Raw genomic sequence first — 27,127 nt, 5'->3', positions numbered from 1 at the left:
TTTGTCGATTTGGCTTTTTCGAGAAAGCGATTGAGCTTTAAGAAACGATTGGATACTGGAACCAGAATTCGAAAATCGGTGTAGTCGAAGTCAGATAAATTCACCTGGGGTGCTGTATAGTATACATTTGTTTCAAAATGTTTGAAAATCAGGGTAGACATCTTTGAAAACTCGTAGTGCGAATTAAATCCGAATCGAAAACTGAATACCACTAAAACTGAACTATCCAAATCTGCAAACCCGATAAACCCGATTAATTAATGTGAAAAATCATTTTCATATTAATAACCTCGAGTACCCTAAACCGGAAAATCTAACTGAAAAGCAAGATGTGTGATAGGATCATAAAACTTTTCCTTTGAATCTTAGATGATTCTTAGATTTCCATATCATCCTGTAGTTCCGGAACCAAAAGTCGGATCCAAACATAATTCAGGAACCCTGTTTGGGAGCATACCACTTTTCATATGAATCGGAGTTTGTAGAAAACGGTTGAGTCATCTCCGAAAAAATTGAGTGAAATTATTTGTCACACACGCATTTGCTGATCTCGACGAACTGATTCGAATGGTATATAGGTGTTATGTTCTTCCAGCATTTATTGCTGTAAGTAGTTTAAATCAATATAATTATGGAATTACTTTCAACTCAAAAATGCAGCCATCATCTGGTTTACATATGTCATATTCGAACGATTGTGTTGCCATGGCTTGTTGGATAGCTATTTTCGAGCGAAATTTAAGTCTAAAAACATATCCTGTTTCCAAGGTCAATTGTGACAGTCATTGTCAAAAAACTGAAAATTTTGACATAAAACTTCGCATAACTCAAAGAGTAAGCATCCGATCTCAAAACCATTTAAAAGTGATTTATTAATTTTTAGTTTGACGTAAAGCCGCCATAACTAAGTTCAGTTTTTGCAATGACTGAGCGGAAACATATATTGGAGAAGCCAAATGAAAGAAAAACTAACAGAAAAGATGAATTTTTGGAAAAAGATACGCTCAGAGACAGGACTCGAACCTGCGTTCTTATGCATTCCGTGCATACGCGCTACCACTTCGCCACTCTGAATCATGTTTTAGTCATTCTAAAACGCCAAACAGACACAATAGTGCGTACATCGAACATGGTCTACAGCCTGGCCTGGCCGTGAAAAAATTGTAAATTTGTTAATCTTTTATTTCATTTGAAACTACTTGTTAGTGTCATTACAAAATCATGATAACGATGCTTGTGCGAGTTGTTTACCTACAAATCTGGTCTTTTTCGTCGTCACGCTAACGTCTCATAACGTTGTTGCAAATTCGTTTTCATTTTAAAAATTGTACAAAATCGAAAACACGCATAATCACAGATGTACTCAATACAGCGTAACTTTTACGAATGTCCAGGTAGTGTGGTTTTCAACGAGGCATAGAATACGATGGAATCATCGCAGAATAGCGAAATAATGAGCGTCAGAATCACAGGTGTCAGGTTGCAGTTTTGCATGTAATTTTGCCGATTTGTTTTGTAAGCAGACTCTGTAATTTTGCAGACTTTAATGTTTTACCTATTTTTATATATATAAAAAATAGGTATAGAATTCGCTCAAACTTTCGAAAATTTTTCCGAGGCCCGGAGGGCCGAATGACATATACCAATCGATTCAGCTCGACGAACTGAGCAAATGTCTGTGTGTGTGTGTGTGTCCGTATGTGTGTTGTCAACTAAGAGGTCGAGATCTCAGAGATGGCTGGACCGATTTTCATCAAACTAGTCGCAAATGAAAGGTCTCCCCGTCACCCAAAACGCTATTGAATGGTTTTGAGATCGGATGTTTACTTTTTGAGTTATACAAAGTTTTATGTCAAAATTTTCAGTTTTTTGACAGTATCTGTCACAATTGACCTTGAAAACAGAATATGTTTTCAGACTTAGATTCCGCACGGTAATACCTATCCAACAAGCCATAGATTGTTAAAATCCGTCCATTTTTAACGGAGATATCGAAATTTTTCTGTAAGCGACTTTTCCCCCTATTCCAGCAGTAGGAGTTTTGAGCGCTGTATGACAAAGAAATGCTTGGGAGCAACGGAAAACACGATTTTTTATACTGTTACATACAATTGTTTCTAAGAACCAAAAGGATTGTGTACAGCATTCTTTTTCATGACATTTAGCCTCGGACCGATTTTGGCACGGCTCGTTTTTGGCAACATAATCGTTCGAATATGACATATATAAACCAGATGATGGCAGAATTTTTTTTAATTATTTTGTTTTAAACTACTTACAGCAATAAATGCTGGAACAACATAACATCCATATACCATTCGAATCAGTTCGTCGAGATCAGCAAATGCGTGTGTGACAAATAACTTCAATTAATTTTCTCGGAAAATTTCTTTTCTACAAATTCAGATTCATACGAAAAGTCGTATGCTCCCAAACAAAGTTCCTGCATTATGTTTGGTTCCGACCTCTGGTTTCGGAACTACAGGATGATATGTGAAACGAAATCAAAATTGTGTAACTCATTTTTCTTGAAGATGGCTGAACCGATCTAAGATGCAAATGAAATCTAAGAATCATCTAAGATTCAAATGAAAAGTTTCAAAGTTCTATAAAACATCTTGCTTTTCAGTCAGATCCAACTTCCGGTTTCGGGTATTGTATAAAAATGTCTATTCCACATAATTTAATCAGGTTTATCGGGTTAGCAGATTTGGATAGTCGATAAAAAAATTCACTTTTTTCAGTTTTAGTGGTATTCAGTTGTCGATCAGAAGGCACCTAAAAATTTAATTCGTGCTATGATCTCTCAAAGATGTCTTAACTGATTTTCAAATGTTTTGAAACAAATGTAGAGTGTACAGCTACTCAGGTGAATTTATCTGACTTCGGCCATACCGCTTTTAGAATTCCGGTTCCAGTATAAAATCGTTTCTCAAAGCTCAATCGTTTTCTCAAAAAAAGCCTAATCAAATTTCAGAAACAAAAATTTTAATTAAAACAAACTTATATACAAAAATTAATTATTTTATCCAATTATGACTTCCGGTTCTCGAATTACATGATGATGAATTTTTAAAATTCAAACCGATATAGAAGATGACAATCCCGAAAAGCTTCAAAGTTGAACTTAAAACTGTTGTAATTTATTCGTCATATGGCCATACGAAGCGGTTTGGGTTATGCTGGTTCCTGAATACCGGCTCTGGAAGTACCTTAAATTACCGTAAACTCTAGAGTGGAACTTACTTCGACATATCATGGCATGTTTAATCGATTATCACACTTCTAGATTCAAATTTGATCCCATTTGCAGTTTCGACATTACAGAGTAATGAGTGATTAAAATCTCAAATTGTCGCTTAAAACGACGGTCATTAAAACAATGTCATGAAAACTTAAACACCGAAGAATATTCATGCAAAAAACACATGCGGATTGATAAAAATAGGTATCATCTCACTGCTAGGTGGATTAAACACGTTTTTTTATATACAGTCGTCCAATTTACAGACTTTTAAAATTGTGTCGGACTTCTTATTTGGTTTTTCTCGTCATACTTATAAAATTTAACCCTTTGTATTAAAGGATTTCTAGTATTAATTTTACCTGGCATCTCTGCCAGGGGTTGGACAGTCGTTTTAACCCCTTCGCTGTCTGTTGTACTTCAGTTTACAGTATTTTTATATCAAGCATTAGAGCGAATAGAGAAATAAATCGTCTAGTGGATTGAAGGCAATAACAGATTTTAAAGGTAATATTCTCCAGCGACAAGAATTATTTGTTTGTTCACTAAAAGCATCATCAAATATGTATCTGTCAAAGGCGACTAAATTTTTAAAGTAGACGATTTACAATTTTTATCTAGTAGTTTTATTTTTACAGTTAATATTGATAATGTTTCGAGTGAAGCACGAAATTTTGTAGACAAAGACGTCGATTAATACAAAGTATTATTGTATATATATTCTGTTTATAAAAACATTGTCATTTTACGGTCAATTAAAAAAAAATTCTGGTTTGTTGTCTCTAAGAGGTTGAGTCTATGCAAACGACAGTTTCGCTGTCTTTGCGGCATTTTGGCGCTATCTTGTCGCATCGCAATCTTTGTTAGTCGCCAATGAAAATTACAATATTAGGCTGAAAATTCGACAGAATTTCCATGACAGATGTGGCAACCTATAAAAAATCTAATCGGATGATTGAGAGCAGCGTCACACGGTGGTGATTCCGGTAACTTTTTGATTAAGATAGTATGAGGAACCTAGGAAAAAATACGGGTGGGTAATGTCAGAGACATAACTGGATGTTGTGAATACGAAAACAACTGACATGTTCCTTAGCACTTCCGAATATCAATTAGTTGATCAATTGTATGAATTATGCAAGCATTCCCCTTTTTCACATTTTTCGCAAAAACAAAGAAGGCTTCACTTGATCTCGATTACTGTGAATTTCACACCGCGAAAAGTGCACAAATCTAACCAAACTGTTCTAGATTTGCACTAAACTGAGGATATTTACCTTCGATTTGCGAACAACAAATCCTAATAGTTCTTTGGAAAACTTTCAGAGCCATTAGATTAGGCTGATTTTGTGTAATGCTCTCCACCAATTGTCCTCTTTTCGTTGTTTTTTCACCAATGCAAATGACTGGCAGCTGTGACGTAATCGCTCTTGTCGGAAGTGAAACTAGCTTTGCAAACGACACAACATACATCTGCTCGCAGTGGCGATAGAATCCAAACTGATCCAATTTTTGTTAGGAGCTTTCTTTTACGTGATTTTGTTTGTAGCTTTTTCACTAATGGGTGGTCCTAACGGCTATAAAAATAGCCGCATACAGAATGTTAATGTCGATTATTTCATTTCGGATTTGCATTTCATTGAAAGAAACTATCCGGATGCTGTACGGGATTCATTCCTGCCTTTCAGAAGGACCAAATTGTGCAATTCACTACGATATTAAACACTGTTAGGAACATTTTTCGCAAACGATTTGTTGTACAGCAGCAGATATTTTGTTTTCTTCCTCAGAACGCGTTCTGATTGGTTGGTGTTGACATGGGTCAAATGAGACAGGTTTTTCAACAGTGTACTATTGTAATACTTCAATGCTTTTGCTATACACGTTTAAGTTGAATTATTTCGATTCTATTGGTAGTTAGATTATATAAATCCCTTCACAGATCATTGAGCTATGAGCTTTAAATATACGAGAAAAGCAAACGCGTCTTATGAATTATCCTCTTTGAAACTCGTTTATACCAAACATTTCAGAAAAGTTTAATTTTGAATTATTTGAGATTATGTCACACAACGGAAAATTTTATCATAAAATTGTGATCATATTCTCGATGGCATGTAGCAAAAATTATGTTGATTCGTTAGATACAACAAGAGATATCCACGATCAAAAATTTATCACTCTCTTAGAGGGTACGTTTTGAAAAGGCGCCCCATAGTAAAGTAAGTCGTATTCACGACAATAAAAAAAGGCGGGTGGGTAACGTCAGAGACATAACTGGATGTCGTGAATACGAAAAAAAACTGGCACGCTCCCATCACTTTTCCGAATATCAGTTAATTGATTGATTGTATGAATTAAAGTTAAAGTACAGATAAGTTACATTAAACAGCTGTTATTCTACAACTATATATTCCAAACTTGCAACAATTCCTTTTTTATTTGCTAATATAGAAGGCTAGGATCGAGCAATTTGTAGTTTATTTTTATTGAAGCTATGAAGTTCGAAGACATCTGATTCTTCTCGAAATTTCAGTACGATACAATTGCAATGGCCTGGTATGAAATGTATCGACGATCTTCGGTATGCAAGAGTTATTTTAATAATAATGATAATAATAATAATAATAATAATAATAATACAGATTAATCCTAGAATAGCTGCCTCAACTTAAATGACGCTATTTTTCACATCACATTTCATTTTATACAGTGAGACGATATGAAAGAATACTGATTTGGCTGTCTAGCTGTTAACAGCATCTTGTGGAATTTTTACGCAGAAACTTCAAGTTTAGGCTTTAAGTTTAGACAGTTCTGATACGCCTGGAAAGTAGAATGCGCAAATCAAATGGAAACCTTTATTCTAACAATTTGTTCATTTTTGTTTTCGGCTGCATACTAAAGTATTCTCGACAAAAATACATTTTGATCTGTATACGTGGCAACTCTGTTTCGCACGGCATATTTTGTATACTAGTATAAAGATGTGTTCAACATCATCACTTTCGCTTTCGCATTGCCGTTCGTAATTGAAGGTGTTAGTGACGGTGCAAATTATTTTAACTTCCATCTTGATAAATCTTTTGGTAGGAAATGTTGAAAGTTTAATTAACTCTTAATAATTATCTGTGGCACTAAAAAGTGCCTTGAATTGTCACAATCAACAAAATCTGCATTAAGATCTGAGACGGTTCTCGTGTGTGTCTTGTTTCGGCAACAGTTGCTCAGAAAATGGTAGGAAAGCGACAAAATTCAACTAGTTCTTTAGGATGATCTTTAGCACTGAAAAGTGCTTTGAATGGGTCCTGCTGGACTTTTTGGCTGCCTTTCTACCGGTTTTCGGTTCCATCGTGCTGACAATGTCTCGTACTTAAATGACTCTATTTCTCACATTCTTTTTCATTTTATACCTACTACTGGCAGCGATGTACGGACAGCCCCTTTGCCAAAATTCCTTTTCCTGTTCGCAGAACGGGAAACAGTGAGACGACAGGTCCTCGATGTTGCTCTCGTGTTTCTTATTTCGGGAACAGTTGCTCAGCAAATGGTAGGAAAAATGAACCACTCAACTTTTATATGGATGCTCTTGTATAGATGCAGACATCTCGCGTTCTGATTGGCTGGTGCTGTCATGGATTAAATCAAACAGGTTTTTCAATAGTGTACTATTGAAAAACTGCAATGTTGTTGCAATACACATTCAAGTTGAAAATTTTCGATTCTATTGGTAGTTAGATCATATAAATCCTTCCACAGATCACTGAGCTATGAACTTTCAAAATACGAGAAAGGCAAACGCGCCTTATGAATTTTCCTTTTTGATACTCGTTTATACCAAACATTTCAGAAAAGTTTAATTTTGAACTATTTAAGAATATGTCACAGAACTGAAAATTTTATTATAAAATTGTGATCATATTTCCGATGGCATGTAGAAAGAATTATATTAATTCATTAGATACAACAGGAGATATTCACGATCAAAAACTTATCACTCTCTCAGAGGGTAAATTTTGAAAAGGCGCCCCATAGTAAAGTAAGTCGTATTCAAATGTAGGATAACCAGCATAAATGATTGAGTCTTCCCACCACTGTGCGACGGTCCTAGTGAAGTATTGCAATTTTCACTGGGGATCGCAAAGATAGCGAAACTGTCATTTGAGACGATTCAACCTCCTAGAGACCACAATCCGGAAACATATTTTTTTAATTGACCGTTACAATGACAATTTTTTTATAACCAGAATAATTATACAATAATACTTCGTGCTTTATTCGAAACATTATCGATATCAGCTATAAACATAAACTACTATGAGAAAAAATTGTGGCCCTGTTTATTATAAAACATAAGAGCAAATTCAGCAGTTAAAAGTTCTATATGGAAGATCTAAAAGGTGATTTTTTTGAGGTTAGGATTTTCATGCATTAGTATTTGCTCAGATTTTTTGAGGTTATGATTTTCATGCATTATTATTTGCTCAGTATGCTTTGACATTTCATCATGAATAGACTTACTAACGAGCAACGCTTGCAAATCATTGAATTTTATTACCAAAAAGTTGGCAGAAAATCCGCTTTTTTATCGACAAATTTTGTTCAGCGATGAGGCTCATTTCTGGTTGAATGGCTACGTAAATAAGCAAAATTGCCGCATTTGGAGTGAAGAGCAACCAGAAGCCGTTCAAGAACTGCCCATGCATCCCGAAAAATGCACTGTTTGGTGTGGTTTGTACGCTGGTGGAATCATTGGACCGTATTTTTTCAAAGATGCTGTTGGACGCAACGTTACAGTGAATGGCGATCGCTATCGTTCGATGCTAACAAACTTTTTGTTGCCAAAAATGGAAGAACTGAACTTGGTTGACATGTGGTTTCAACAAGATGGCGCTACATGCCACACAGCTCGCGATTCTATGGCCATTTTGAGGGAAAACTTCGGAGAACAATTCATCTCAAGAAATGGACCGGTAAGTTGGCCATCAAGATCATGCGATTTGACGCCTTTAGACTATTTTTTGTGGGGCTACGTCAAGTCTAAAGTCTACAGAAATAAGCCAGTAACTATTCCAGCTTTGGAAGACAACATTTCCGAAGAAATTCGGGCTATTCCGGCCGAAATGCTCGAAAAAGTTGCCCAAAATTGGACTTTCCGAATGGACCACCTAAGACGCAGCCGCGGTCAACATTTAAATGAAATTATCTTCAAAAAGTAAATGTCATGTACCAATCTAACGTTTAAAATAAAGAACCGATGATATTTTGCAAATTTTATGCGTTTTATTGTTTAAAAAAGTTCTCAAGCTCTTAAAAAATCACCCTGTATAATAGAACAGAAACTGGAACAAACGTGTCCCCAGCAAGCCGTTCTAGTTTTATTTATTCGACCAGTTCTTCTGTCAAAATTAAAACTGGTCTACAATGCCGTTCTATTTTCTGTATATTTGAAACACGAGTAAAACACTGCTGGGGCTGCCGGTTTTTCTTGTTATAAAATCCAGATTTAAATTTTGTAACTGACATAAATTATGCATCTAGAATTAGAACACTCCTGAACATGCCCTAAGAGTTGAAATTTCGCGCATTTGTGAACTAAAAATGCTTCAAATTCAAGTGAATTTTGTAATTTTGTAACGTAGTTTTGTAACGCAATTTCAAAAGTCTATAAGTTAGACGATTGTTTATGGAAATTTATGTAAAAAGACAACAAAACATAATAACTTAACTTATGTAAAAAGATCTGCAAACCTGGTATCAATATTACGAATCCATATTTCTAGATAAAATGATTCTTCGTTTGTTTGATGTTCCTGTTTCATGAACTGTTTTCCATCAGTATCTGAGTATGATCGCGCGGATGGGTGCAAGTCTTGATCAAATCACACTCCGAGAATTATAAACACATTGGAACTTAAAGTACCTAAAAGGGTAAACATGTTTGCGATAGACGGTTACAACACTCCACAAGTGACAAAGTCCCGACAAGGCCACGAAATTCTCGTGTTGCTGTGATTTCCGTTCGAAGGCAATTGTTGTGAATCGATTGTCAGTCCCATCAGTGAAAAAAGGTAAAATGAAAGCGAAACAAGCTTACCAAACCAATGTTTGCTGAGATGTTCTGCGTCATGCAAATCAACGTGTCATCTGTTCAAACCGCTGTCAAACTGAAGTTTAGAGGAAAAAATCAAATGTTTTTTTTAATCAAATTTTGTACATAATTTTATAGCTTGTAAGATTAACATACTTGTAATGAATAAAGTGAATAATTGTCTTCAAAAGTGGTCTGTAGAAGGTACTGATGAATTGCTAATTGAAAATTGCATCTATCAGGCCAGCCGCCCAAGCTGACAATGGCTGCTGTTAAAAAGAGGTACTTATCTATTTGAAAATTTTCTACCGTGGGGATCTCATCTTGGTAATGTTTCCACCTGACACAATCTTTCAAACCATGAGTCACAAAATTCCAGATGCTCTCGAAGTTTGTTTACATCGCGGGCAAATCTTTTTGTTTACTTTTTATGACGCTTGTGAATCTCACTGAAGCTGGTGCGACTTCACAGTAAATAAAAAGTAATCTTTATATAGTTCCTTGGAATGCAAATAAAGTGACATTTGTTTTTCTTTTTTACTTCCATTGCAGAACCGCTCCCCTCGCCGGGAATCACCACAACCTCCTTCGCGGACAGTATGTCCAATCTGAGTGACATTTCGTCCAACACGGCCGTACTGAACGGAAACGTCGTCGGTGGTCTGGCAGGTGCGGGAACGGCTGGCTCCAGCAACAACAACAACAACAACAACAACAACAACAGTGGTGCCGGTGGAAATGGATCCCAGGCTGGATCCAGTCGTCCCCGGATGGATATAGCGTGTGTGATTGATACGCACCTGGCACAGCGCAAGGTGGCTTTCGAAGAGGTGAAACTTGCTTGTCTGCAGGCTTGCGCAAATCTTCAGCTGCTGGAATTCGAAAAGTTGGACTTCGGTGAACTGAACACGGTGGATAGCTTCTACAGTGCGGACGTAGCCGTCGTTGATCTCAGTGTCCAGGCGCAGCAGAGTACCCTGAGCTACCATTTGGGGGTACGAGAGAGCTTCGAAATGAAGGAGAATATTGTGATTTATAACGACGCGGAGAGTGAGGCTACTCTGAGAATGAAAATCTCGTGTGGGAATTATACGTTCGTGCCTTATCGAGTGGCGGAAGGTGGAAGCTGTGTGGTGACAAATCCCGGAAAGGGAGGTTACCTGGAGGAGATGGAATCGAAGATCAGTCTTTTGGGCCGACTGAGGAAGATTTTTCAAGATGTAGAGATCCAATCGAAGGCCCATCTGAGGGAAAAGTTCCTGGCGGACCTGAGGGGTGTCCGGGATCAGTATGCAGGAAACGTAGAAGAACTGCAAAAAATGCTGCGAAACATGAGAAAAAGACTGGATGACCCACATGTCCTGTCGAAAGAGATCGTACAAACCTACATGCTATCGTTGCGAGATGTTCAAGACTACGATGCGATGGTTATGCTGGTGGACGATTTACAAACCGTACCGAATAAGCAAAACTACATCAACACCGGCAATATGAACTACCTGTACGCGTTCGCTTTGAACCGGCGAAACAAGGAGGGCGATCGTGATGCGGCACTGAAAACCTGCATCAAAGCTCTGGAGAAGAAAGAGAACCACTTTCCGGATATGCTGTGCCTGTGCGGTCGAATTTACAAAGATATTTTCGTTGAATCCAGTCGAACCGACATGGAATCTTTGCAGAATGCCATTACGTGGTACCGGAAAAGTTTCGAAATCCAGCCGAACGAGTTTGCCGGTATCAATCTGGCCACCCTGCTGGTGATCGAAGGTAAAGATTTCACGGACATGGAACTGCAGCACATCGGAATGGTGCTGAACAATCTGATCGGCAAAAAAGGGTCGCTCTCATCGATCAAAGACTACTGGAACGTGGCAACGTTCTTCGAAATCTCCGTACTAGCCGAGAACTACGCAAAGGCCATCCAAGCGGCGGAGTGCATGTTCCGGTTGAAACCACCCAAATGGTACCTGAAATCTACCATCGGCAACATCACACTGATCGACTGTTCCCGGCGCAAATCGGAAGAATCGTTGGCATCGATCGAGCAGCAAATCTTTCAATTTTGGATGGAATTTTTCATCGAAGCCACCAACGCCGAACCATCGTCTACGGTTCGGTTTCCGATTTTGATCCAAGAAACGCAAAAGATTCTGATGCCATCGTACGTGTCGGTGCACATGAACGCGGAACAAAAGTCCATCGACATCACCAATATCTGCCAGCAGCACGAGAAGGAAAAGTGCCGGAAGGTTCACAACTTCAATTTCCTAGCCAGTCAGATAAAATCCGTCAGTTTGTACAAACGAGACGAACGATGTGCCTATCTGTACGTGCAGCAAAACTCGGACGACTTTCAGATGTACTTTCCGTCGGTCCAGTGTCGACAGCAGTTCTATGATTTGATTCTGCAAATGACGGCCGAACAAGGGTGCGGTTTTATAGACTTATCGACGGAGACGACCAGTGATGAGATTAATTACGAGTACGAAATGGACGATCAAACTCGCCGAATCGTGCTGGGGCGAGGCACCTACGGTACCGTCTATGCCGCGCGGGATCTCAATACCCAGGTGAAAATTGCCGTTAAGGAAGTGCCGGAAAAGTTCAGTCACGAAGTCCAACCTTTGCACGAAGAAATCAAACTGCATTCGCAGTTACGCCACCGGAACATAGTACAGTACTGGGGCTCAAAATCGGAAGACAATTATTTCAAAATCTTCATGGAGCAAGTCCCAGGAGGATCACTTTCGGCCTTACTCCGATCAAAATGGGGACCACTCAAAGACAACGAAGCGACTATCGCATTCTACTCCAAACAGATCCTGGAGGGATTAAAGTATCTCCATGACCAAAAGATAGTGCACCGTGATATCAAAGGGGACAACGTACTGGTGAACACGTACAGTGGTGTCGTGAAGATATCCGACTTTGGAACGTCGAAACGGCTAGCCGGAATCAATCCAGTCACGGAGACTTTCACCGGAACGCTGCAGTACATGGCACCGGAGGTTATCGATCAGGGTGTTCGCGGTTACGGACCGGCAGCTGACATCTGGTCTTTCGGATGTACCGTCGTCGAGATGGCCACCGGAAAGCCACCCTTCGTTGAGCTGGGATCACCGCAGGCCGCCATGTTCAAGGTTGGCTTCTACAAAAAGCACCCCGAAATACCGGCCGAACTGTCGCCGATAGCGAAAAATTTCATCAAACGCTGCTTCGAGGTGGACGTGGACAAACGGGCGACGGCGGCTGAACTGCTGGAGGATCCCTTCCTGTCAGAGTGAGTAGCCGGTTAGAATTATTTAATTTAAATAGTATGGAAAACGTTCTGAAACTCTTGTTTTTGATCGTGTATAAACTTAAAATTTATCAACGAAATTGAAATTGAAACTATTGAGAAATTCATAGCTCTATCACCGAAATGAATGTATTTTTATTTGGTAGAAAGATGTAAAGTTTATTAGAAATTGACCGCATAAAAACTCTAAAAAGTTGGTCAATACATAATAACGATATTGCAATTCATGTTAGAATGAGTCATCTCTCTATATAGAATAACGGCTCCAGTAGTCATCTCATATACCATTAGTTAGAGTAAGATCTGCTGTTTCTGTTCGATATATTGATCTTAAGGTAATTTCACTTCGTTATAACAGTATTGAACTGTTTTCGAACTATTTTTTATGCGGTAATGCTTCTTAGAGCAGAAGCAAAAATATAGTATACGATTTTATAATAATTCGTTGATTAAAAGTCGAATATTATAATGCGACCTCACTAATGAGATGACTATTGGTACAATTAGTTTAAATGGCTGCTCAGCCACCAATGGAAATTCACCTTCAATATTAACTTCCCTTCTCGAGTAGCCTAGATAACCGTGTATTGTTGGTAGCGATTCTCAACTTAACTGTAAATAACTGTCCCGCATTGACGCACCTAAGTATCCGGGTTTTCTATTCTCCGTGTATCGTTTTTCACCCAATGTGGTAAGGCGCTACTGTCACAGGAGTTCATCATTCTTCCTGGAATGAATGAATCCTTACTGTATTGACTTTAAAATCTTTTATGAAGTACCGAATTTACTTTTGCTCATACATTTTGCAAATCATTCTGCATTGATCAGGGAAAATGCGAAAAACATGTTTTACTTTTGCTTTATTTCGTATTCATTAATGTCACATTAAACATGTTTTCCCTATATCTCGGTTTTGATTTTTCAGAAAGCCGTAAGACAAGTGACAGTTTTTTTTGTTTACTTTCTTTTCTATCAATTATCAAGAGGTTTCCACTTTTATCACTCATCTTATTGCATCAATTTTCGACTTTCAAATAGAACTGTGAAATCTTTATAATCACATCACAATATCGAAAGAGAAAGTAAACAAAGAGAAACTATCACTTGCTCTTACGGCCCTCTGAAAAATCAACCGAGATTTAGGGAAAACAAGTTGTAATGTGACATTAATGAATATGAAATAACGCAAAAGTAAACGATGTTATTTCGCTTAAAACAGGGTTGTTTGCTATAGAACAATCAGGTAAAACTGAAACAAAACCGTTTTAAACACGACGAATACGACTTATGGTGCAGTAATCGTTCAAGCGAAGCCATGGCTTGAAAAGTGTTATGGAGACTCCGATTCGTCAGACTTCAAACGACAGACACCGATGATGCAGAACGCAGTGGACGTCTAAATGAGGCGGTAACACCAGGAAACATAAAAAATCCACAAAATCGTTTTGAATGATCGAAAAGTGAAGTTGCGTGAGTTAGCGTAAAGATATCAAATGAACGGGCATGATCATTAAATGATATTGATTAAAGATGAGAACGTGTTGATGATTCTGACCAGTGTTTGGCCATGTTTAAACGTAACAAGCCGGAATTTTTGCGTCGATATGTGACAATGGATGAAACATGGATTCATCACTTCACTTCCGGAATCAAAACGACCGTCATCTGAGGGGACAGCGACTGGTGAGCCTCGTCCAAACCACCCGAAAGCACAATCGGCTGGAAAGGTTATGGCCTCGGTATTTTTGGATGTGCTTGGTGTAATATTTATCGACTATCTTGAGAAAGTGAACACCATTAACAGTGAATATTATATAGCGTTATTGGAGCGTTTGAAGGCTGAAATTGCAAAGAAACGATCACATATGGCAAAGAACAAAATTTCGTTTAATCAAGACAACGCACCATGTCACAAATCAATCAAAACAATGGCAAAACTACATGAGTTTAACTTCAAATTTCTCCCCCGTATTTGCCAGATTTGGCTCCCAGCGACTACTGGCTGTTTGCAGACCTGGAAAAAACGCTCACCGGTAAGAAATTTCGCACGAATGAAGAGGTTAAAAAAAATTACAAATGATTCATAGCTCTAGTGTAAGAGTAATCACTAACAATAACGATTGAATTAACATATATTCAAAGTGTGAAGGATTCATGACATTTTATGACGCTACATTTCACCTGAAGGGCTGAGGCCAGTGTGTTTTAGGGGGATATTTTCACGCTTCAAATCTGATTTTCTCAAAAATAGAAAAAAAACCCAACTGACAATCACTTAGAAAATTAGTTTAGATTATTCGATGAAAATTTCAGAATGATTCTATGACATTAGCGGTCGGGAAAGTTTTTTTTTCTGAAGGAAGAATTGCTTAGCTGAAAACGCCGTCTTTCAACTTGTTCATTGAATAGAGTAAGGACTCCCTATTTCATCTCATTTGTATGAACGTTACATTAAAAAACTGATTTAGCCAGTTAAATCACTATGATTTTTTCATTTATTCATATTAATTCGTCTAGCTCCACATGGAGAATTGATTCACGTTCATTGGAAAATAAAATGTTAAAAAAATCAGCTAAAAACACTTCTGATATGTTCACTACTCTGCTCCTAATTCCATCTCAAAGGATTTTTATTCATCCTATCGTTGGTCCTTTATTCATCCTGTTAATAGGATCAAAACAAAACATTGCACTATTACACTCTCAGGTTCAAACTGTCCGAGTTTTTCTTAAAAATGGCCAACTATAAGATAATAAAGAATACTTTTAGAATCAGTTTTGAATCATTTCGACGTTAAAAAATTTTTGGGTGGTTTTCGTTACCTTTCGTTTTAACTTTAAAATTTCACTGTAGAGTAATTTGGTAAACTTAACGAAAAACAAAAAAGGAATTGTTTTTATTTAGGCATTAGCCCTTCTAAAAACAAACTGCAGGCCAGAGATGCCATTTATACAGATTTATCTGTATTGTATAGGTTTTTGCGTTGATTTAAATCAGAGTACAGATTTTATACAGTTTTCCTAAATGTAATACAGATTTGTACAGGTTCATAAAAAGTGAGAAGTAAAACATTAGTCTTTTCACTCTGAGTATCTATTACTATTTGATTGCAGTAATTCTTTGAAAGTTCAGTAATCAACGGACAAATCGCATGTTAAAATGGAAATCATCGCAGATATGAAAAATTATCTTTTAATATCATTTTATTAGTGAAAACAGATAGAGCAGATATAGACTTTTTATGAAAAGTAATACATATTTTCTATGAAAATCGCCCTTATTCTGAATAACGTCGTATCGTTTTTTCGCTCGTATTTCATTTGTATTCCCCATAACGTTAGCAAAATCAAAGGTAGCTATGATTCGATCGAACCACATTCGATCGAAAAATCAATACGTCGTTATTCAGAATTAGGGCGAATATCTGGCATCTCTGTGCACAGCCGATGGAACACACACACTTAACAGCGTTATGTTGACATATAGCGGAAAGAAACCAGTGCTGCTGGATTTGCTACAATGGTTATTTCATTAGTATTTAACAGGCTCTTTCTGGTAATGTTCGAAGCCGAAATAGTTTTTTTGAAATATAAATAGCAATAATATAATTAAACTAATATCACGGATACCAAAGAAAAACTTTTTGTTGATAATAATTTGAAGAAGAACAACAATTTCGTTTTGTAACATTATGAGAAAACCTGGCAACTTTGCGAAACCAAATGAGATGAAAACAAAGCGCAATCAAGTGAACTAAGTGAAAAACTTTCATCTCATATTGTTGAAGGCTTTTATTGCTTGTCGGGTAGATTTTGAAGTTTTTACTTGTTAATTAAACAAGTGGCAAGTGAACATTACTAATTATGAAGTCATCCAGCGTTCAATAGTAGTGTAATTGTGCGAAACAGTGATCATGTTTTGAGACGAATTGTTTAGTAGATATTCAGAAACATGACGAACTGTAAATCTTGAGACGAAAATGTGTCCTAAATCGAAAAGTGAGTTTGTTTTAAATGAAAAAAAAACGATCATCGAAGAATTTAAAACCATTTCTGCCAATGTGAAAGTGTGACAATAGCTTAAATATTCATTTTTAAACATTTCACAGTTTGGTTCAGTTACGTTGTAAGATATTATTCACATTCAAAGTAATGAGGTGAAGGGATGAGATGGAAATAGGAGCTCAGAGGAAATAGGGAGCCCTTACCCTATCTCGCCCTCAAAAGCATGGATCAAAAATCTATGTTGACAATGTCTAGATAATTTAGTTTAGATGCGATTAATGCATAGAAACATATGTTATCGCGTTAAAAATTAAGTGAATGTTATTTTTGTAAAGGTAAGTCCATTTCTATGGCGGCACCATTTTTTTCTGTTCTTGTATCCTGGTAACGTAACGAAACATGAGAGAGAAATAAAATCGACTCAGCAAGGCTGCCAAACAAGCGGTAGGTTTGTTGGATTTCATGTGATGTAGTCAAACTTGTAACCGAAAATATCAAAACTTTCTTGACCACTCGGCCACATCGAGAGTTATTTTGCACATTTGCGAGAGAGCATTGAGGGAAATGTAATACGCAGAGCGAGCCATTTGCTACTACGCGACCTACTGGCCTCAGCATTTAAATGCTCGTCCTGTTACGTCTTCGATATTACCCACCCGCCTTTTTGTTCTTGAACTAATTCTCAACGCAACGGCAACACTGATATACCCCTTACGATTTAATCCACCTAAAACAAAACAAACAAACCGAATAATGAAAAGCTTAATAATGTGGCTTTTACGTTGAAAATTGCAGCAAGCACAAAAAGATGCGCGCCTCCATCAGCATTCCGAACACCGTGAGTACGGCTGAGTTCTCGCGCAGTGTCAGCATGCCGGCGGACCGTCACACCAGCAAAACACTCAGCTCCCAACAAAGCACCGCCAGTTGCAATACTCCAACCGCCACGTTGGAAGAAGGGTAAGTTTTTATTTAGGCTGAAGTATAAAAATTAGATGTTCGTTTTAAGTATTCTGTTATCATCCGTTGCAGTTCAGTTCCCATTTCCATAAGTTTGTTTATGTTTAACAATCGTTTTTTTTCTTCTTTTCTTCGTTGTGTTTCTGTCGTTTTTGCTACTGTTTCTGTTCTGTTCGTTTGCTACTTTTCCACCTCACCAACAATAACTGTGAGTAGTAGTTCACCGCCAATATTCGCCTCGACCCGATCAGCCTCCATCCGGAAGAACAAACATCTCGCCCACCTGACACCGATTCAAATGCCCAATCACCTCAGTAGCATAGGGTAAGTGTTTAGTTGTTGTGTTTTTCTTATTTCAACCCGCTCGCCTTACAGATGGAGCTGACTCGGACAGTGTTTGATTTTTATTAAATTTTCCTTTCTTATGACTTATGATAACGATTTGATTTTGTGTTGTATTTTCAACTACTTTCTGGTATTGTCTTACAATCGGTTTCCTTAATTTTTTTTAGAAATCTCGCCGAAACTCCTTCGCTGGAAATTGAAGCCATCGATCCAACGCCGGCCGGCTTTCAGCTGAACCGCCGGAGTTCCTCTGGTGGCTTGCTTTCTCCAGAGGTTTGTATCAACACTTCCGGGGGCGGGGGACGGGGATGGTTCTTCTGTTGCTTCTGTGATCCTAAATTGAAGTATTTGTCAGGTGGAACTTCTGTCGAGTTCGAGCAAATCACCGCTGCTGAATGGCGAAGCAAACGAAAGCGACGGGTTTTATCTGCTCAAGAAAGACTCCCAGCGGCGCGCTACGCTTCACCGGGTGCTGGAACACGACGAACGAAAAATCTGCCAGGTGTGGATGGAGAAAATCGTTTCCGACCGAAAGGAAGCCGTCGTCATCAGTCTGTCCCATCTGGAAACGTTGATTCGGGCGCTGCGAACTTACATCACCGAACAGAAGAAGGAACAACTGGAGACGGCCATCAGTGGGTTGAAGAAAAGTTTGGACTTCGATTCGACGGCAATCGATCATCTGCATCTGGCGATGTACTCGTTTCAGGATGCGGTTATTTCGGTTTTGCGATCACATAACATCAAACCGCATTGGATGTTTGCGTTGGACAATCTGGTGAAAAGTGCCGTCCAGGCAGCGATTATGATTCTGTCTCCAGGTTGGTAACTTTGTGCATTGACATTGGGGAAAATTCAATCTGTTTTTTTTTTTGTTTGTTTACCTTCACAGAACTGGGTCGAAATTTGGCCGGTAAGTTCCGTAACGATGAAGATGATGACGATGAAGACGACATCAATGGGATTCCGGGTGGTGCACGACGGGAACGTGTGGCCGGTGTCGGAATTGATGGTGGTCACGGGGCTGCAATCGACGACGAAGATGACGACGGTGAACTATCGACTTCGGGGGTGGGTACCGTCAATTCGGTGACGCTGGCCAAACCGGCCAAACTAAGCCGAACCAAGGCAGTGCACGACCAGATTACGGCACTGCGGGCTGAGAATATAAGACTGATGGAAGATCTGTATGAATCTCACAAGACGTATCACGGTGTGTTCCGGACGGCTCTGGACGGGCAGACGACCGGCGTAGATATGGTACGAACGTTGGCAGCGCAGCTGGTGTCGATGGCCGGTCGCTACGAGAGTCGTGTTTCGCAAGGGTCAGTCGGATTGGTTTCTTTTCGAAGGAACATTCATGAAGCATATAAATATATATATTTTTTCAGGTACGCCAGCGATCTGACCGATAGTCCAGGTATCGCAGACGAAACAGACGCTTCCAACAATAATTTTCTTCGGCCAAACCGGAAGCCGTCGTCGGTTCGAGCAATTCCATTTCGTGAAACTCGCGACGCAGCTGTTTCGGCCGATGGAGTCACCGTACCGGACGCTAGGTTAGACGAGTGGCTGATTCAGCATGGATTCGATGAAACTGTTCGAAGAGTCATCCAATGGCATGATTTTACCTACGACGATTTCATCTTCGAGATGGACCAGGACGATCTACGACGCATTGGATTAAGGTGTGTATTTTCTAACCATGATAAAATTGGCATAATCTTTTGCGCTGTACTCGGTGATTTTTTGGAGATAGTACTGCTTGTTCGACAAGAAACGAGGCGAGATTTTTCCTAGCAGAATTTCAAATATATCATCTTGTCTTGTCTACAGAGTGCAGTAAGCAAGATCCGGAGGGAAACGATTGAAAGTAGTTTATATCTGAACTGTTCTGATCGGTGGTTAAATTTGTACTGATAAAAAGTTTTGCTTCTCTACGGTTGTTATAGTTGTTACTGTTGACGACAGTTGGGGTCGCCGTAACTTAGCAGCTACTTCGTTAACATGATGATAAAACACGTGCAAGTAAAATAATAAAGTCAGTTTGGATCATAATTTATCAGTCTCCAAAATCAACCATAAAAACTGAGAAGTTTCCATATTTGTAAACAGCACCCAATCTCACTTCCTCGAATTTGATATTAGACTACGATTTCTTCGTTGGTTTAAATTAAACATACATCGGAAAGCCGCTGATCCATTCATGGTCGAGTTTTTGTCCAATTTTCGATTGGTTTGTTTTCGAAATGCCAAAAACTCTTCGATGAACTTAAGACTTTTTCGAATGAAGTAGAACGAAGTTCGAAAAAATTTTAGTCGAATCGAGATACATTATCTCACCTCTGGTTTGAGAAATGTTTCCGAATATGTGGCATAAACACAGAAGCATATGTTTTTGTGAAGTACCCAAATTAATTTGAATGAAAAAATGAGACCAATCAGTGTCAGAAGTTATCTTAATAAAAGAAAAAGGCAAAAAATGTTTTCATGAGGTTAAGTCGATCAAAAGAGAAAGGCATTATCACACCACTAGGTGGATTGAGAAAAGGTTTTGTTTATGAAACCGCATCAAAAAATATAACTTATAAAAACCCTTCTTAATCCACCTAGTGGTGTGATAATGCCTTTCTCTTCTTTCATAACAGTCTCATGAAAATATGTTTCATATGTTATTAAATAAATTTAGACACCAATTGATTCAGATTTATTCGAGTAGTTCACAAAAGCATGCTTCAGTGTTTATTTTACACAGTCAGCATCATTTTTCCAAACTAGTGCTTGACATTTGCGTTGCCTATTTGTATGAGAACAGTAATGCTAATCTAAAAAAAAAAGCCTTCTTAGTCCACTTAGTGAAATTTTCATATATCTTGAAAAATCACCATAGGGGGGAGTACATGAAATTTTCGAAATCGAAAAAAAATTTTTGATGCCAAAAGGCTTAGAATTGCATGAAACGTCGAGATTAAGTGTCATCTCGAAAAAATTTTTTTTTGAAAAAATCCACTTTTTGGGACTTAGAAAAAATTGAAAATTTTTCTAAGTCCCAGAAAGTTGATTTTTTCAAAAAAATTTTTTTTTGAGATAACACTAAATTTCGATGTTTCATGCAGTTTTAAGAGTTTCGGCATCAAAAAAAATTTCGATTTTGGACATTTCATGTACTCCCCCCTATGGTGCTTTTTCAAGGTCGAAAATTGTCAAACCTTTACCACCGGGCAGCACCCCTTAAGCATGTCCGATTTAGGTCAAATTTTGCATGAAGGCTTTTTTCGAGGTGCTTAAACTTTTGAGCACTAGAACTTAACGAAAATAGAGGTGATCCTAAAATTTTGGCACCCATATATATATAAGAGCGGTAAAAATCAATGTGTTTTGTCGGTTACGTCACTTATACCATCATATATCTGGAACCAAAAGTCACAACCATTTGATCTTCGAACTTGATCAATGGCCCGACAGTAGCTTTCAAACGAGCCCAAGTTTGTTAAAATCGGTTCAGTTATCTCTGAGAAAATTGAGCGCGTTCAAATACAACGCTTTTTGTCGGTTACGTCACTTATACAATCATATCTCCGGAACCAAAAGTCACAGCCATTTGATCTTCGAACTTGATCAATGGCCCGATAGTACCTTTCAAACGAGCCCAAGTTTGTTAAAATCGGTTCAGCCATCTCTGAGAAAATTGAGCGCGTTCAAATTCAACGCCTTTTGTCGGTTACGTCACTTATACAATCATATCTCCGAAACCAAAAGTCACAGCCATTTGATCTTCGAACTTGATCAATGGCCCGACAGTAGCTTTCAAACGAGCCCAAGTTTGTTAAAATCGGTTCAGCCATCTCTGAGAAAATTGAGCGCGTTCAAATATCTTCTAAAAGTGCACACACACACACACACACACACACACACACACACACACACACACACACACACACACACACACACACACACACACACACACACACACACACACACACACACACACACACACACACACACACACACACACACACAGACATTTTCCGATCTCGTCGAGCTGAGTCGAATGGTATATAACACTATGGGTCACCGAGGCTCCGTTCGAAAGTCGGTTTTTCCAGCAATTCTAATACCTTTCTATAGAGAAATGCAAAACAAATGCGAATTTTAGAAATGAAAACTTCGATGCAAGCGGAGTGCATTCGTGACCAACACGCCGGCCTGCTATGATCGAGCTCCCATAATTATAGTTTTAGTTTTTTTTCAATATTTTGCGACTGACTTTTCAATTGATGTTATACCATGTTCACATTAGTGCTGATATCACTTGATATACCGAGATGATATGCATATCATGTCGAAGTGTTCACATATGTTCGAAATGATATCGTTTGACAATGAAGTTGTCATATTGAATGTTCTCATTAGGAGTAAGATCAATAATATTGCTTTTGTCTCCTACAATCCAATTAATAATTGAAGTTTCACTTTTAACGGACGCCAATATTCGTTGATAAAATCAAAATGATAATGATTATTTATTGTCACTCCCAAAGTGACGTTCATAAATCTCGGTTGATTTTTCAGTAGGGCGTATAGGCAAGTGACCGTTTCTCTTTAATCACTCTCTCTTTCGATTATTGTGATGTGATTAAAAAGATTTTCTTTGATTTCACTACGCTGTTTGAAAGTCGAAAGTTTCGGGTATCATTTAATGAAAGAGTTGAGTGATAAACGTGGAAACCGCTTGGTAATTAATAGAAGAGAAAGTAAACAAACAGAAACTGTCACTTGCTTATACGCCGTAATAAAAAATCAACCGAGAATTGAGTGCGTTCAATGCCATTAACCGTGTTGCTAGTTGCGATTTTTGACAAGTCGACATGATATCGTACATGATATCCCGGATATCATGCTAAAATGGTGATACGCGTTGACATCAAATTGTATGGGATATCAAGTGATATCGCACATGATATCATCGGATATCAAGTATATCCGTATATCACTTGATATCAGCGCTAATGTGAACGTACTATTAGCCTGGTTTTGGTAATATGTGTTTATTGAAAAAGACTGGTTTTCTTGTCATTAAATAATAGCAAACTCATCAAGCAATAAGTCGAAAATCTCCCTCTACCGCATGTATGTTCAATTATTTAACCAACGTCAACCATCTCTCCTGCAGAGTCGGCACCGAGATCCGGCTGTGGCGCGAGCTTCGCAATCATCGACGCGCACATCCTCTCCGTCCATCCTGGTCACCGTTTCCACTGGAAGAGCACCACCATAGCCAACACGAGACTCCGGTCCTGTCTCCTCCGTCGAATTCTTCCTCCTCACTGGCAACGGTTCTGCTCAGCAACGGTGTCGGATTTCCGGACGAGCCACGCCAACAGCAGCTGAAACCGATCTCCAACTCGAGCAGCTACGATTCGAACCACTCGCTCGGAACGAACGCCTCGTCCGAGTACGATTCCTGCTCGGGAATGGATTCATCCTGAGGTAACGCCGGGCGGAAACGTTCCGCCAATCAGGCTACTGCCGCCAGCAATACTAGACAAGAGAAAACCATGAGGCAATAATCAACCCAGTGATCGCTCAACCCCTAGATATTTAAGGTCAGAGCTCTCCTCATTCAGTCTCACTCATGAAGGGGAACAGCGACAAGTTCGAATTAGTTAGTGTTTACTAGATCGTAAGCAATATTTACTCCGGATATGCCACAATCCTGAAAAATCACATTTGTTTGATACGCAGCTACTTCGGGAAGTGTTCCTCTCTATCAAAACAAACGTAGCTTGTTACTTTAAAGTTAGTGTTCCAAATGCCCTTCCAAATCGTTCTGGCATCTAAAATCGTTGATATTTTATTGTTACAAATAAGATAAAATCTGAATAGGTTGCACAATAATTGTTAGTTAGTTAGTTGCCATATATTTTTTTCCCAGTACCACGCATGCGTCCAAAACAGACATAAGTGAATAGTGAATAAGTGTTTTTGCAATAAACTATGTCCCAGCTTGTTTGTGGGAATGCAATCGTTATCGCATCAAGTGGTTAATATCGGGTTTTCTTTCTGTCATTGAAAATCGAGTGAAAATATCACCGCACCTACATGCTATTGTTGGCTGTTCCACTTAACTTCCACAACTATTTTTTTTTATATCTTTCTAGCGGACCCCTGCACACTTCGTAGCGCAATAATATTAGATTAGATGTAGAAAATCAAAACTACTTATCAATTTTAATGATTATTGATAATAAATCATTATAATGCTCTATGATAGTGGCCCGAACCTTTTTATATCGCGGACGACAGGACAAAATATATAAAACCGATGGTTTGCCGAAACGCAAACAGGCAGCGTACAATTTACCATCACAAAAAACTCAAAATGCATGCTACAGACTCATAACCATTATTGACGGTAACAGAAAAGTTAAACGGATGAGAGAATGACGTTCAAATTGAAATGGCATAGCAGTTGGTATCGTTGGAATTAGGGATGTCGTAATATCGATCGAGTAATCGATTAATAACCCAGACAATCGAGTAATATTTAATCGATTAGCTTAAAACTAATATTCGATTACAGAGCTAATCGAATAATTAAAAAAATCCCATAGTAATAATCGAATAAATAATCGAGTAATCGATTAATAACCCAGATAATCGAATAAATTTCAATCGATTAGTTTCAAATTTATACTCGATTATTAAATAATCGAGTAATTCGAAAATTCCGACATCTCTAGTTGGAATGCGTGGAATGAAAACTTTTTCTTCTAATTTGCCATTCAAAATTGTTGTCTCGACAACATTTGCGCTTAACTTTTGAACTTTTAATTTTTTTCTGTACTTGTTCCTCTATATTTTGCACTTTATTTTGTACTTTGTGTGCTTGGTTCTGTAATTTGTGTATTTGTTCCTGTACTTTCTATGCTTGTATCAGAATTTGTTCCTATACTTTCTGTACCTGTACCAGTATTTTTTGTATTTGGTCCTGTAGCTTCTGTACTTATATCTGTACCATCTGCACATTCTGTACCTTTTTCTGCACTCAATTGTGCCAGTACTTCCTATACTTGTTTCCCTTATTTCTGTATTTGGTTTTGTACTTTCTGCACTTGTTCCTGTACCTTCTTTATTTTTTCCTGAACTTAGCTTCTGTACTTGTTCCTTTTATTTATGTACCTGTAGCTGTCCCGGTGAAGTTCTCACAGCTCAAAAATTACCTTTGGATGGAAATTATTTCGAACACTCTTAAGTTAGAATAATCAAACGACCCTCATGATTGCTCGCGATCAGTGAAGTAGAATGGTAGAATGTTCTGTAAAAAAGAATCATCTGATCATTTCCCCAAATCAGGTGCACACGCACACTTCGCACTTTAAAGCAGTTTTTTCCTGCTCTTAAAAGTCCCGAATGATTCAAGCAAAATACAACCAAAATCAGTTTGACGGTTTATGAGCAAGAGAGTGAATCATTCGAATAGGTAAAACATGCCGATGAGTTCCAGAAATCTCGGTTCAATCGATGTAATTTAAAAACAGGAGCCAAACGGGATGGTTCGAGTACATTGGACGAAACTGTTCATAGTTACTCAAATGCAAATAATTTGGAATTTCGAAGTACTCTGGGTTGATATAATTCGAATCGCGTTTGGGCCAATTGAAGACGTTTGGACTAAAATAAATAACCGAACTTGCAATTTGAAGCAATTGTCGAAATTTTGAGGTCGTTTCGAGAAAAATTTACACAAAATCCGGTCCAAAAAATACTTGAAAGGTATAGCACGGAAAATATTTATGAAAAATTTAAACCGAAAAAAAAAATGGAATCGTTCCAAAAAGCAGAGAGCCGAATAGTTTTGGTATTTGAGTTAACGGTCTTAATTTGAAGAGACAGCTGAGGTGTGCTGATCCTGTTGTATCAGTGCATTGTGAAAGCAATAATTATATCTATCAAGATGAAATCCACATTTCTGGAATTTTAGGAAAACAACGAATCATAAAAAAACGTTAATCACTTTCTTTTCTTGTAGTCGTTTTATAATTTGACTTCACGGCATTGAACCCAAATTTATTGATCGGAAAATGGAAACCTGTATGCTGTTCATTTGGCGCCCTTAGGGGCTGTCCATAAAAGACATCACACCGCAAGGGGAAGGGGGGTGTTTCACAAAACGTGACCTTTTGTGACAGAGGGAAGGGGGGAGGGTTGTTGGAATGTGACGTCCAATATTTTCAATGAACGCATTTTTGGAATGCCTAATTATATTACTGCTTTGCCCTATTTCCTGAAAAAATCTCCACAATAAACGTTTACATTCTATAGGAAAAAGTTTATTTGTTGATGTAAAAGCTTCTTCTTGTAAATTCGGAAATGAATAACGCAGGGCATCATTTCTGTTGTGATCAACAAAAGTGCACGGAGGGGTAAATTAGCAAAATTAATAAATTTGCCTAAAGACTGTCCCAGAAAGTATGGACGCAACCAAAAACCGCTGCCATTTCGCAATGGTTCAGAATCTGTCAATTTTTATGGCTGCGTCCTGTTTTTTACACTCTTCTCTAACCACTTGTGCAGTTGTTTATTCATTTTCGTTAGTTTGTTTCGAAATGCGTGGACTTTCAGCAGAACAAAGTCGAAAAATTGTGTACAAATGGTGCACAGAACGCCGACTGTCACTGAGAAAGATAGCAAAAATGGAAGGAGTAAGTGAAAAAGCCGTGCGAAATGCAATCAGGAAGTTCGGTGAGGATAACACATTTTAGGATAAACCGAAAGGTCCTGCTAACCCTCAGTTGGATAAACGGCTTTCGAGCAAAAGAAGGAGATTTCAGCTCGGGATGTGGCCAAAAAAGTGGGCACTTCGAAGTCAAATGTTCTCCGTGCTAAAGAACGTTTGAATCTTCGAACCTATAAGAAGCAGAAACAACCAAAACGTAGTCCGAAACAAGAAGCATCGATCAGGCCGAGGGTTCGGAAGCTGTACAATACGATTCGTGCTGGAAATTTGTACTTCATAATCATGGACCTACGTGAAACTCGATTACAAATCCTTGCCGGGACCACAAAATTATATGGTGCGAGAAGGGCTAGTGTTGAACCAGTCCGAGACATCGAATGAAGTCGAAAAATTTGGTAAGAAAGCTATGGTCTGGCAAGCAATTTGTAGCTGCGGTAAGATTTC

General features: G+C 38.3%; 1 protein-coding gene across 6 annotated transcripts in view; it reads left to right on the top strand.

Annotated features, from left to right (window-relative positions):
- The window catches only part of LOC131425985 (mitogen-activated protein kinase kinase kinase 15), a 36,374-nt gene extending 12,383 nt beyond the window's left edge, over positions 1 to 23,991 (top strand). For 5 of the 6 annotated variants that reach the window (XM_058588332.1, XM_058588335.1, XM_058588334.1 and 2 more), the window contains 8 exons: positions 9,888 to 12,615; positions 17,434 to 17,598; positions 17,815 to 17,922; positions 18,111 to 18,216; positions 18,299 to 18,764; positions 18,836 to 19,268; positions 19,335 to 19,631; positions 23,117 to 23,991. In XM_058588332.1, coding sequence (XP_058444315.1) covers positions 9,888 to 12,615; positions 17,434 to 17,598; positions 17,815 to 17,922; positions 18,111 to 18,216; positions 18,299 to 18,764; positions 18,836 to 19,268; positions 19,335 to 19,631; positions 23,117 to 23,432 — 4,619 coding nt within the window. In that variant the 3' untranslated portion in view covers positions 23,433 to 23,991. The remainder of the gene's footprint in view (positions 1 to 9,887; positions 12,616 to 17,433; positions 17,599 to 17,814; positions 17,923 to 18,110; positions 18,217 to 18,298; positions 18,765 to 18,835; positions 19,269 to 19,334; positions 19,632 to 23,116) is intronic. The other variant, XM_058588338.1, reaches the window with a different exon arrangement.
- The last annotated feature ends 3,136 nt before the right edge of the window (positions 23,992 to 27,127 follow it).

The sequence above is a fragment of the Malaya genurostris genome, chromosome 1 (genome assembly GCF_030247185.1).
Source record: "Malaya genurostris strain Urasoe2022 chromosome 1, Malgen_1.1, whole genome shotgun sequence".
NCBI lineage: Eukaryota > Metazoa > Arthropoda > Insecta > Diptera > Culicidae > Malaya > Malaya genurostris.
Note: the sequence above shows the minus strand (reverse complement) of the source record. Positions and strands in the feature narration are given on the sequence as shown.